Source organism: Thamnophis sirtalis, unplaced genomic scaffold, assembly GCF_051295495.1.
Source record: "Thamnophis sirtalis isolate CommonGarterSnake01/CBP01778 unplaced genomic scaffold, rThaSir2_p1.2 scaffold_2, whole genome shotgun sequence".
In the NCBI taxonomy this organism is placed as follows: Eukaryota; Metazoa; Chordata; class Lepidosauria; order Squamata; family Natricidae; genus Thamnophis; species Thamnophis sirtalis.
This window is the reverse complement of record NW_028261382.1, coordinates 63,262,345-63,275,615: the sequence shown is the minus strand read 5'-3', so window position 1 is coordinate 63,275,615 and position 13,271 is coordinate 63,262,345. Positions and strand designations below refer to the sequence as shown.

The following is a 13,271-nucleotide window of genomic DNA, read 5'->3' as shown; positions in this document are numbered from 1 at the left end:
AGGTTAGCATACCGTATGAAGTGAAGTTATTTTCCTCTTGTCTGCTAGCAAAAACCTTTGAGGTTTCCCTTCCTTCATCTATATTTAGGTGGCGGCTGTTTTCTACAATAAGGTTTTAGAAGCCACTTCTCTGATCTCAACAGTTTCTTTCAGCGAAGAGAGAATTCAACATTTTCCCCACCGGTTTTTGATGGGCAAAAGCATGATAAAAATTAACTATTCCAAAGAGCATGCTCTTCTATTTTTTCTTTCTATTGAAAGCCTTGTCCCTCTCAAGTAGTACTAGGATAGAGAGCCAGTTTCGTGCTGTGGCTAAGATGCTGGCCTAGAAACCAGGGCACTCTTGAGTCCCACCAGTTAGGTGACTTTGAGTCCCACCAGTTAGATGACTTTGGGCCAATCACCAGTGTTGTGGCCCACTGGCGGCCAGCAGATTCGGACAGTGAGGAGGTTGGGGAGGAACATAGGCCAGTCCTGGAGTCTGGGGAAGGTTTCGGACGAGGGCTCTGCATTGGAGGCAGAGATGGGGCCAGGGCCATCTGGTAGTTATGTGCTGCCTTCGGAGTCAGACATCAGTGAGGCAGACAAACAGCTGGAGCCTGTTCCCAGTGTGCGCATGTGCAGAGTTGCCAGATGAAGGGAACAGCTAAACAACAGGGGTCGATTTGGGAGTAAGGCCACAGGTGGACGGTGAATGGCCCCTCCCATAGGAAATAAAAGAGGAGCGAAAGGGGAATGGAATTTGCAGGAGACAATTATTCATTCCTGCATTCTTGCCAAGTATTGCGGCATCTGAAAGATATCGGCCTGGCCACTCTCCAAGCCTGATAAAGGTTTACAAAAATAAGGCGAGATATAAATCAGATACAACCAATTTCGTTGTATTTAAGTACAATGACAATAAAGATTATACTTAGGTTGTCAAGGTCCCGACTAATGAGGCAAATCAGAACTACGAGGCCACTTGCTTCCTCAAATAACTTGTTTATTGGGTACATCATATCGACACGCTTCGTGTAAAACCAACTCTCAATCATTCCCACAGGTTCAGTATAGTTAAAACAAGCAATAATCCCTTCCCCCAAGTGTCATTGGTCACATTGGCCAATTAGGTTAATTGGCAAACTCGTCAGGCACTCTTCTCCCTCCTCCATGACCTGGGAGATGACCTTGGTTCCTACAACCTGTGTTTAGTAAGGCATTCCAACTTTCCTCCCCCTTCCTGTAACTGTAAGGCAATGATGAACCAAGAAAATGGCCTCTTCCGGGTTCAGTTCGCAGATAAATAATTAATAAATCCTATCTCCAGCAAGCCGTTTGGAGTGGTGGGTTGGACTAGAGGTGGAGCTCTCACCTCACAATCAGGAGGCTGTGAGTTCGATCCTAGGTAGAGGAAGATATTTCTCTCTCTGGACACAATGAGGATATATCTGCTGAACAAAACTCCGCATTGGCGACAAGAAGGGCATCTGGTCAGTAAATGCTCAGCTCCATTTAGTTGCCCAGACTCCACCCCCACAAGGGATTATGGAGTCATTAAATGATGATGGTGATCTCTAGCAAGCTGTTTGAGTCATCCTATCCAATGGGATTGAAGAATTTGTGAAGCTTTTCTGAGCCACAGAGATGATCGTTTGACGTTGGGCAGTCAGGGTGAGGGAGTTCAGCCCCCGTGATGTCCCTTGTCTTTGCCTCTTGTAGCCGCTGAAGGTGGTGGATCCCGATCACCCATTGGCAGCCCTTGTTCGCAAAGCTCAGGCCGAAAACGCCAGTGCAGCTCAGGCGGGCGAAGGGACAGCTGCTCCATCATCCCAAATGGAATATTCTTCCGATTGTAAGTACATTCCTGTTGATAAGAGAATTAAGCCAGAAAGCGGCTGTGTAAAATGGACTGGAAGAGAGAACAGTGATGGCTACAGGTAGCCCTCAGCTTACGGCTACAGGGGAGCCCAACGTTTCTGTTGTTAAGTGAGGCATTATGGTGGTGCAGTGGTTGGAGTGCAGTACTGCAGGCTACTTCTGCTCTTTATAGAGTGGTATTAGCTCCTCCCTTGATTGAATCCCTCTGTTAATGCATGGCATCTGACCTCTGGGTTAAATCTGTATGCTGTAAAACGGGTCCCCAACCTTTCTGGCTCTGCAGATCAGTGGGGGTAGGTGGGCGAAGAGGGGGTGGTTTCCCACCATACAATGGGTGCACTTGCACAAATGGAGCTTCACGGACCAAGGCACACGCCCACTGCTTGCACAAATGGAGTTTTGTTGCCTCTTGCACAGTCCAATTCCCAACGGGCCCATGGCCGAGTACCAGGTCACAGCCCTGGGGGTTGGGGACCCCTGCCCTAAAAAGTGACGTTTTCTTGATTAGGATTCCCCACCCCCACCCCATAGTCAAAGACCATATCTTTGCGGCTTGAGAAGATGCTGTTTAACACAGCCTCTCTGCAACCTGCCTGGTTTTTCTTCCCCCACCAGGCAGCTTGGGTTGAACAACGAAGCTGTGAATTCAGAGTTGATAGTCCTGCGGCAGGAAAAATGACCTGTCATTCTCGAGTAGCAATAGTTGCACCCGATGATGTATTTTTGGTTCTTTTTCCCATCATCCTGCTGCCCGTTTTATTAGACGAGAGGAGATGGATTGTGCAATATTGATATCCTAAACTCCACAAAGAGCAGAGAATCAAATTAATGAAGATGGTTTCATTTCTGAAGGCGCATGCCATGCATTAGTCTACACAAATTGAGCATCAGAGGGTATAGTTAGTAATATTTTTCATACTTCTCCTCTCTGTACGTGAGATGCGACAACTTCCTATTAGTCTGTGTTAGCATCAGAGGAATGGGGACTGTTACAGAATTTAGATTCTTGCTTTCTCAACATAATATCCATGGAACCGCAATCGTTCCGATTTTAAAACCAGAAATCATCTAGGCTGCACTTATCTGGAGCTAGCTTGTTCTTGGTGTGGAACCTAGCATTTAACCTTCCGTTTGAGTTAAAACTTTTATTATTATTTTTCCTGGCGTTGCTTCCCGGCGACAATGCCTCAAAGAGATTGAACGGAAGAGAGAAGCCACAGACCTGTCATCAAAACACACACGTCTCGCAACAGTGGGAAAATGTTAATTTAGCTATATTTCTCCCCTGTAGGGGAAAAGAAAAAAAAGAGGGGGGGGGAATCATAGCTGCTTCATTCGTTTCAGAAATACAGCACCGTTCTTCCTTTAAAAAGGAGGTTACTAATTTATAGTTAGAAGACCAAAGATAGGATGATGCAGAATGGCAGACTCTTAGCAGCATGCCACAAATAGTTAAAAAAAATACGGCTGGTCTCAGTGAGAAAATCAGTGTTGCTCATTTCTATTACAAGGAATGCTATAGACCCACAGGTGGCACGCAATGCCCTCTCTGCGGGCACGCGAGCTGTCGCCCCAGTTCAGCACTGCGTGCCTCCTTCCAGCCGGTTAGTCATTGGGTCTCGTGCATGCGGGGGGGGGGGGATGGGGCACATGCGGGGGGCTGTGTATGTGGGGGGGGACGGGTCATGTGTGGGGGCCACCTGCATTGCATTTTGGGGGTTTGGGTACGGGCGCATTTGCACACACACACGCTTTGGGCACTCGGTCCGTCAGTTAGCCATCACTGCTATAGAACATTACATACCTGGCCAGTGAGGGCCTAACTTTCCCTGTAGCCTATTTTTCTTATGACCAAGTTAAAAAAAAGAGCCAAGGTGGCGCAGTGGTTAAATGCAGCACTGCAGGCTACTGCTAGATCAGCAGGTCAGCGGTTCAAATCTCACCGGCTCAGGGTTGACTCAGCCTTCCATCCTTCCGAGGTGGGTAAAATGAGGACCCAGATTGTTGGGGGCAATATGCTGACTCTCTGTAAACCGCTTAGAGAGGCCTGAAAGGCCTATGAAGCGGTATATAAGTCTACTGCTATTGCTATTGCTATAAAAAAATAAATAAAGGACTAGGAATTACGAGCACAGTGCCTTCTATGCTGCAGTTTCAGACTTCCCGAAATGGCTGTTCGTTTCACGTAGGTTAGGTTTTTTTTTATTGGGTTGTTTTTATTACTGATCTCTGATCATAAAGAATTTGATTTATATATGTGATGAGGTGGACAGGCTCAACAAGAGTTTGTAGCTCCATGGCAATTTCTCTTGTATTGCTTCTCAGTTTTCAAACTGGTAACCTACAAAGCTCATGAATGTGTTTTTAAAATAATAGTTCAAAGTGGTACCTCGGTAACTCCGGGGTTCTGGGTGACGTGATGAGTTCCAAAAACTATAAGCATCGAACAGTTTTTCCCCACAAAAAAAATTGAGTCGCAAGGCAGCTGACACCAACAAGTTCTAGCTTCTGCTTTGAGTACCGGGTCAAAATCTTCATGTCAAAATCAGTTGAGTACCAAATTCTATGAGTTTGAAAGCAGTTGAGTATCAAGCTACCACTTCGCAATGTGAAGCAAAAAATCAGTCTTGGCTAAATGCAGATGATGGAGAGAACCAACTCGTTTTTTCCCCTCAAGTTGGCATCCATCCCTTAATTCGTTCTTGTGCTTCTAGCAGTGAAAACTTTTCTTAATTAACGTATTGTAAACATTGTCTCGTCTTGGATAAATAGTTTGTTTGAAGGAGTGCCTTAATTTTCATGCTTTTACAGCCCAATCATTCATTTTTCTGCATGAAATTAGCTGCATTGGAGATGCCTTCCTCCCTCAGAAGGAAAGTTCACGTTTTGCATTCCAGACAAAGTTTTGCTCAAGCAAATTAAACTCTTGAATATCCAAATATAGTTGATCTGATTAAATGATTTGGATAAGGGAAAAAAATCTTCATTGTATACAGAGGTATCTTATAATTGGATTCCTAGCATCTAGATTATTATCTTTTGACAGCTCAGAAAGAATTTTAAACAATCGGTATATAATGATTCATGTTTTGAGAGTAAAACATTTATTGATGAATTTCTAAAGGCTTATCCTTTTGAAAACATATTTTTTATTTTCTTTTGTTTATTAGCACTTCATTTTTCTTTCTGCAAATAAGTAGCACTATGGTAAAAGGCGGGGGTTTGAATAACTTTCTCAAAAGGACATTTATCTCGGTTGTCATTGTTAGTTTTATCTGTTCTGCAACACTGAATGAATTTGTAAAGTGAGTCATTTATTGCACATTAAATATTAAAATGAGTTAAAGGCCAGCTGAGCAAAGGGCGTGATGCTAATCACCAAATAGTCTTCTTAATAAGAAAATGAGGTCTTGCAAAAAAAGGAGAGAGAATTGCTTAAGAGTGCTGCAGAAAAATTACCATAACTTAAAACCCCATAATAAAATAGAAGTGGCATTTACGATCTTTACAAAAGATGTTTTCCCTATCACAATCTTGGGATTGAGAGGGAAGTGCCTTGCCCATAGACTTGAGATGTCATCTTTGTCTGGGTGATTATTTTCAAACGTTCTGAATTTTGTTTAGTGGGAGAACATCCAAGCAGGGATATCTGGAGTGGCTATACAATTCTTTTTTGTAGGAAGCTGTCTTATGTGATTTCAAATGCTCGTTCCTCAAGGATCAAATTGTCAATGAGAGGGGTAGCACATAAATTTAATAAATGAAATAGTCCTCTTTTTTTTTTTTAGAAAGTCCATTTCTAAATTGCATTGACAGAAGGATACAATCAAGTGATGTACACACTATAAAAAAGATGTTGAGACTCTAGAAAGAGTGCAGAGAAGAGCAACCAGGATAATGGGATTGGAGACTAAAACATACCATGGACGGTTGCAGAAACTGGGCATGGCTAGTCTAGTGAAGAGAAGGACCAGGGGAGACAGGAGAGCAGTCTTCCAATATTTGAGGGACTGCCACAGAGAGGAGGGGCTCAACCTATTTCCAAAGCACCTGAAGGCCAGACAAGAACAATGGATGGAAACTGACCAAGGAGAGATTCAACCTAGAAATAAGGAGAAATTTCCTGACAGGGAGAACAATCAACCAATAGAACAGAAGTTGCCTTCTGAAGTTGTAGGAACTTCATCACTGGAGGCTTGCAAGAAGAGACTGGACTGGCATCTGTCAGAAATGGTGTAGGGTCTCCTGCTTGGGCAGGAGTTTGGACTAGATGACCTACAAGGTTCCTTCCAACTCTGTTAATCTAAACATTTGCCCTTTGAAAACAAAAAAAGCACTTTGGGGACAACCATGACCTGGTTGAAAATCTCCATAGACAAATGGGATAAATGTGAAGAGCCGAGGTGGCCTAGTGGTTAGGGTGCAGTACTGCAGGCCACTCCAGCTGACTGTTATCTGCAGTTCAGCAGTTCTAATCTCACCGGCTCAAGGTTGACTCAGCCTTCCATCCTTCCGAGGTGGGTGAAATGAGGATCCAGATTGTGGGGGCGATATGCTGACTCTGTAAACCGCTTAGAGAGGGCTGAAAGCCCTATGAAGCGGTATATAAGTCTAACTGCTATTGCTATTGCTATGTTGATATCGTCTGCCATAGCAGGCAGTGGTCTCTTCTCTAGAAACTGAGCTTGAAGGCAGAGATTCTCCATCTCAGACTTGGTGCTCCTCTGCCAGATGACTTTGTCATGAGCTATGGAACTTGATCCACCAAGCACTGCAGACTTGGTCATTCTCCATTTGTTAGCACTTCAATAGACTTTAATATATGATATAATATAGTCCTTTCAATGTACTTTAAGGGACTTTAAGAAGAATTTGGAATCATAAGGTTGGAAGGGACCTTGGAAGTCTTCTAGTCTAATTCCTTGCCCAGACTCCTTATACCATCCCAGACAAATGGTTGTCCAATCTTTTTGTTGACCCTGGTTTCTTATTTGGTCTCTTGTCAGAGTTTGGCTGAAAAGTGTGACTGAACCCGACTCATCCAGTGAGCTTGTATGGCTTAGAGTAGACATCAACATAGGTGTTCCTACTCTGGTTCCATCATCTTACTTACTAGGGCACACTAGGTCTTAGGTGAAGAGAATGGGATTGAGTTCAAGTTACCACAGGAGGTCCCACAGCTGAAGATCAATCCATGGTCTACCCAGTTGTCAGTCTAATAACTTCACTAATTACACCCTAGAGGGATGCGGTGGCCCAGTGGCTAAGACGCTGAGCTTGTCGATCAAAAAGGTTGGCAGTTCAAATCCCTAGCCCTGCGTAACAGAGTGAGCTCCCTTGACTTGTCCCAGCTTCTGCCAGCCTAGCAGTTCGAAAGCACATAAATGCAAGTAGAAAAATAGGGACCACCTTTGGTGGGAAGGGAACAGCATTCCGTGCGACTTCGGCATTGAGTCATGCTGGCCACATGACCCCGGAGACGTCTTCGGACAGCGCTGGCTCTTCGGCTTTGAAACGCAGATGAACACTGTCCCCTAGAGTCAGGAACGACTAACACATGTGCAAGGGGAACCTTTACCTTTAATTACACCCTACTGACACTAATGTTCAACTTTCAAGGTGTCTATAAAGATCATAGGCTTGCAGGAATCCTTCTAAGTCTTGTTTCACTATTAAAAAATTCAAAAGTTCTTGTTATTCCCAGAACACCCAATTTCTCCTTTTTTTTTCCTTTGAGCTCTTTTTTTGCCTTCTCTGCTGGCCTGAATCCGAACTGCTCTCCCCGTCAATCAAATGCTCAGAGAGAACTCAGCACTTGTGGAATGCTGATGACCTGTATATTTTATTTCATTGTTCCCACAGCTCTAGTGTTAACATGCCCAGGCCTGTAAAATGCTATTGTAGACCCCAGTTGACATTGAAGGCAGCACCATAAACAGATTTTGGGATGCTGCATTTTTCAGCAGCAGGTCCGTTTTTCAGACAGCAAAGTTGCCTGAAGTTCTCTTGCCCAGATGCACACCAGATAGCAATAGCAATGAAGACTTATAGACCGCTTCACAGTGCTTTGCAGCCCTCTCTAAGCGGTTTACAGTGTCAGCCTATTGCCCTCAACAATCTGGGTCCTCATTTTACTGACTTCAGAAGGATGAAAGGATGAATCAACCTCCAGCCAGTTAGAATTGAACTGCAGGCTGTGGACAGAATTAGTCTGCAATACTGAATTCGAATGGATGGACAGATGTGGTGCAGTGGCCTAGAGGTGCAGTTCTTGCCTCAATCAGGAGGCTGTGAGTTCGATCCTAAGTAGAGGCAGATATTTCTCTTGCTGGGCACAATGAGAATATATCTGCTGAATAAAACTCTGCATTGAAGACAGGAAGGGCATCCAGCCAGTAATCCCTCTGCTAGCTCCATTCTTGGATGGATGGAAAGATACAGATGGATGGATGGATGGAAAGATACGGATGGATGGATGGAAAGATACGGATGGATGGATGGATGGAAAAATACAGATGGATGGATTGATGGAAAGAGATGGATGGATGGAGGGACGGAAGGACAGATGGATGTAGTGCAGTGGCCTAGAGGTGGGGCTTTTGCCTCACAATCAGGAGGTCGTGAGTTCAATTCTAGGCAGAGGCAGTTATTTCTCTCTCTGGGCACAGCGGGAATATATCTGTTGAACAAAACTCCATTGGCAACAGGAAGGGCATCCTGTCAGTAATCCTTCGGCTAACTCCATTCAGTTGCCCAGACTCTACGCCCCCCCCCCCCAAGGGATTATGGGGTCATTAAAAGAAGATGATGAGGATGGATGGATGATAGACAGAGTAGACAGAGAGACAGACATGGAAAGAGCAAGAGAAAAAGAGAAACAGAGGGGGGGGAACAATAGCAATAAAGACTTATATACCGCTTCACAGTGCTTTCCAGCCCTCTCTAAGCGGTTTACAGAGACAGCCTCTTGCCCCCAACAATCTGGGTCCTCATTTTACCCACCTCGGAAGGACGGAAAGCTGAATCAACCTTGATCCTGGTGGGATTTGAACTGCCATATTGCAGGAAGCCAGCAGTCAGCAATTGAGACTCAAAATGCCAGACTGCTTTGAGTTTTTTTAAAAATATATATATATGTTCATAACCACTTGTGTTGGATTTGTGATTCCGCTTGCAAGTTAGAACCCAAGCATGCTGTTCCTCTCTAAAAATCTATAAGCCCAATTGTGTTTCATCTTGTATTTCTCGTACATTTTAAAAAAAAAACACCCCAAAACGCCATGCTGCCAACCATTTTTGGTGTTGTTTTAAAATTGTTTTCGGAAACGTGTCAAAAGCTTTACAGATGTAGGCTTGTCAGTATGAAATTGACTCGTACACTTAAATTCTGAGCAATATGTAGTATTTGAGAGGTAGAATTGTTCAAGCAAGAACAACTTTGCCAGTGCTATGTTTTGTTTCTTTATTGACGCGTGTGTTTCTGTTAGACGTTTTAAAAAACAACAGCATCTAAATGGGTAAAGAAATGGACCAAAAGGGAAAGATAAAGGCACATGATAAAGAAATATATACTGTTATATTTACAAATATCATAGAGGTTATCGGTTTTCCAGTATATCATGAATCGACTGTGAAAATATATCATTTTAAAGCCTGAGCCATCCTTATTAAGCTCTATACAAACCATCAACCAAGAACTACGATCGGCATGATGTAAAACCACAGTCTTGTATTGCTTCAGCTTTTTCGGGTTGTGTCTTTCTTTTTAGTTCTTAAATTTTAAATTCTGTTCTTCAACCACCCAGAGAGCATTTTGGTGTCGGGGCCGCCTTGAAAGAAATGAAAGGAATTGAAAAAAGCGTTTCGCTTGGTGGCTGCTCTTTACCATTTGCTTTTCTCCATCCTTTCTATTAATAGTGAATAATGAATAATGCACTTGGGCAGAACTTTCTGGAGCTGATCCAGTATCCCTGCAGAGACTCTCAAGAGTTGAAGCTGGTCAGAATAGAAATCTGAAGTAGGGGGAATTGTTCTGGCCATGCCAAGTTAGTTAGTTCTCAGCTTACGACCACAAGAGAGCCCGAAAGTTCTGTTGCTACGCGAGACATTTAAGTGAATTTTGCCCCGTTTTACACTCTTTCTTGCTACAATCCCTCAGTTGTTAAGTTAATAACACAGTTGTTAAGTGTTCTGAATCAGGCTTCCCCAAAAAGCACGAGGCAAAACCCCTTTTGTTAAATGAATGTGAATTCCTCCCATTCGCATTCAGCAAAGGCCTGGCAAACAGTCTTTCAAAGGTGAATTTATGACCACAGACCTTATCTAGCTTGGAAAGCTGCCATGGGAATATTTTCCAAATGCAGTGCTGTGCAAGGAAAGGCTTGGCACAGAGTCTCTGAGATTCACAGACAGATCTTCACACTCCTGAAACGAATGAACGAATTGTTTCCTGCAAAAGCCCCCCCCCCTTTGGCTCCTCTTTTATTCCCTATGGGAGGGGCCATTCAATGTCCACTTGTGCTTTTACTCCCAAGTCGATCCCTGTTCCTTAATTGTTCCCTTCTCCTGGCAGCTCTGCACGTACACACATTGGAAACAGGCTCCAGTTGTTCTTCTGCCTCACTGCTGTCTAGCTCCGAAGGCAGCTGATAACTGTCAGACGGCCCTGGCCCCCTCTCTGCCTCCGACACAGAGGCCTTATCAGAGCCTTCCCCAGACTCCAGGAGTGGCCCATGTTTCTCCCCAACCTCCTCACTGTCCGACTCTGCTACCAGCTCTGCTGGCTACTGGTGGACCACAACAGTAAGTGAATCTGGCTTCCCCATTGACTTTGCTTGTCAAAAGGTCGCAAAAGGGGATCACTTGATCCCTGAGACATGCCAACCATCATCAATTACAAGTCGGTTGCCAAGTTTCTAAATTTTGATCGTGTGGCTATGATGCTAGCTATGGTCATCAGGGTGAAAAACCATCCTAAGTCACCTTTTTCAGTGCCATCGTAGCTTCGAGCGCTTGTGAAATGAACTGTTTGGAAGTCAAGGACTGCCTGTCCTGCCACGTTGTTTCTTTGCCAAAGTTGCTGAAGCGAAATCTTGGTAATTGGTCGAACGCTGCTCCCTCCTGGGTTTGAAATCCTTAGAAATGTTTAAGGAAAGTGAGAGGATTAGCCATGCAGCTTTGAAGAGTTAAGCATAACGCAGTTTAAAATCTTTTGTTTTTCTAAAAAAAACAGCATTAAAAAAAAAAATCTACCTGCATTATCTTGACATCAGTGTGACGGCAGTTTATCCAGACCATTTTATGTACAGAAAGTTTTGTCTGTGTATAACTACTGTGCTGTTGTTATTTTTTCCCCCTTCTTCTTCTGCTTCCTTTTAAGTTTAAGCTTCAGCAGTTTTGAATGCCGAGTACATTAGCTGCTAGAATTGTTCTCGTAGGTGTCAAAGTAAATATTGTTAGTGTTGAGAATAAAATTATAAAAGCGCATTTTGAGCTAAGTGAGAATTGCCAAGTAGTTTCATGCACACTCGCTACAATGCATAGCGTCAGTCCTTTGGAAATGGAGCCAGCCACAGCATACAAAAAGGCACACACAGTTTGGGGATTTATTTTTTTTAGGCACTGAAAGAAATGTTCATTATTCCTGCAAAGTTATGTGGGCCATGTGAACTGAATTGTAAGAGAGTGTCGAAAAGAATCTCAAGACAGGGTGTTCTGACCTTCAGTGAACCTTAATCTGAACATCTGATCTCAAAATATAGGTAGCCCTCAACCTACAGCCACAATTGACCCCCAAATTTATGTTGGTTAAGGGATTTTGCCCCATTTTATGACTTTTCTCACCAAATTTGTTAACGGAATCACTGCAGTTGTTCAGTGAGTAACCCAGGTGTTAAAGACATTTGTTAAGTGAATTTTGCCCCGTTTTACACTCTTTCTTGCCACCGCCGTTAAGTGAATCCCTCAGTTGTTAAGTTAATAACACATTAAGCAAATCTGGCTTCCCCATCGACTTTGCTTGTCAGAAGGTCGCAAAAGGGGCACTGCAACCGTCATAAATATGAGTCAGTTGCCAGCTGTCTGAATTATGATGAGATGATCATGGGGATGCTGCAATGGTAAGTGAGGAAAACGGTCATAAGTCACTTTTCCCATGCTGTTGTAACTCAGAACGTTCACTGAATGAACTGTTGCAAGTCAAGAACTAATCTGTCTGATGGTTGGACAACTCTGTCTGGGAGTTGGAATGCAAATTTATCCCCCCCCCCTAAGAAAAAACCAAGATGTACTGCCAGCCCCCAGCTTAGCAATCATTCATTTAGTGCCCATTCGAAGTTGCAACAGCACTAAACAAAGTGACTTAAGACCAGTCCTCACATTTACGACCGTTGTAGCATCCCCACAGTCAAGCGAACAGAATTCCGGCACTTGGCAATCAGCGTGTATTTAGGATGGTCACAGCATCTAGGCAAGGGTCACGTGATCACTATTTGTGACCTTCCCAGCTGGCTTCCAACAGGCAAAAGTCAGTGGGGGAAACCCGATTCGCTTAACAGCCTGATTCACTTAATGACCTGCAGTGATTCACAACAAGCGTGGCCCAAAAGGTTGTAAAATGGGGCACGGCTCATTTAACAACTGCCTTGCTTAGCAGTGGAAATTCTGGTCCCAATCATGGTGATAGATCAAGGATCCCCCCCCCTCCCATGCATTAAAAAAAAAAATAGTCCCATCTCTTTCTCAAACAGTCATTCCCAAGCAGGAACTGGGTATGTCTAGTTTAATGAAAAGAAGGACTAGGGGAGACACGATAGTAGAATTCCAATATCTCAGGTGTTGCCACAAAGAAGAGGGAGTCAAGCTATTCTCCAAAGCATCTGAGGGTAGAACAAGAAGCAATGGGTGGAAACTAATCAAGGAGAGAAGCAACCTAGAACTGAGGAGAAATTTCCTGACAGTGAGAACAATTAATCAGTGGAACAGTTTGCCTCTGGAAGTTGTGAATGCCCCAACACTGGAAGTCTTTAAGAAGATGTTGGATAACTATTTGTCTGAAACGGTATAAGGTTTCCTGCCAAGCAGGGGGTTGGACTAGAAGACCTCCAAGGTCCCTTCCAACTCTGCTATTTTATTGTATTGTATTGTATTATTGTAGATTTGCAAGTTGCAAAAAAAAAAAAAAACCAGCACTTTGTTTCAAGGTGCAAGAAACTTTCTCATAGTTGCAGGCTATCTTTTATTTTAGTGCAGTTGATATTAAGATACTGGGTGGTGGTTTGTTTGGTTTTTTTTTTTACCACTGCCACATCAGAAGAGTGGTAGTGTAATGCTCTATCCTCTTTTCCAGAAAATAAGACCTCCCTGGATAATAAGCCCAATCGTGCTTTTGAGTGCATGTACTAAAGTAAGCC

At 43.6% G+C, this 13,271-nt stretch overlaps 1 protein-coding gene across 5 annotated transcripts in view; it reads left to right on the top strand.

The window, feature by feature from the left end:
• SFSWAP (splicing factor SWAP) overlaps positions 1-13,271 on the top strand; it is a 107,082-nt gene that overhangs the window by 21,403 nt on the left and 72,408 nt on the right. For all 5 annotated transcript variants that reach the window (XM_087705793.1, XM_087705792.1, XM_087705796.1 and 2 more), the window contains exon 7: positions 1,702-1,834. In XM_087705793.1, coding sequence (XP_087561919.1) covers positions 1,702-1,834 — 133 coding nt within the window. The remainder of the gene's footprint in view (positions 1-1,701; positions 1,835-13,271) is intronic.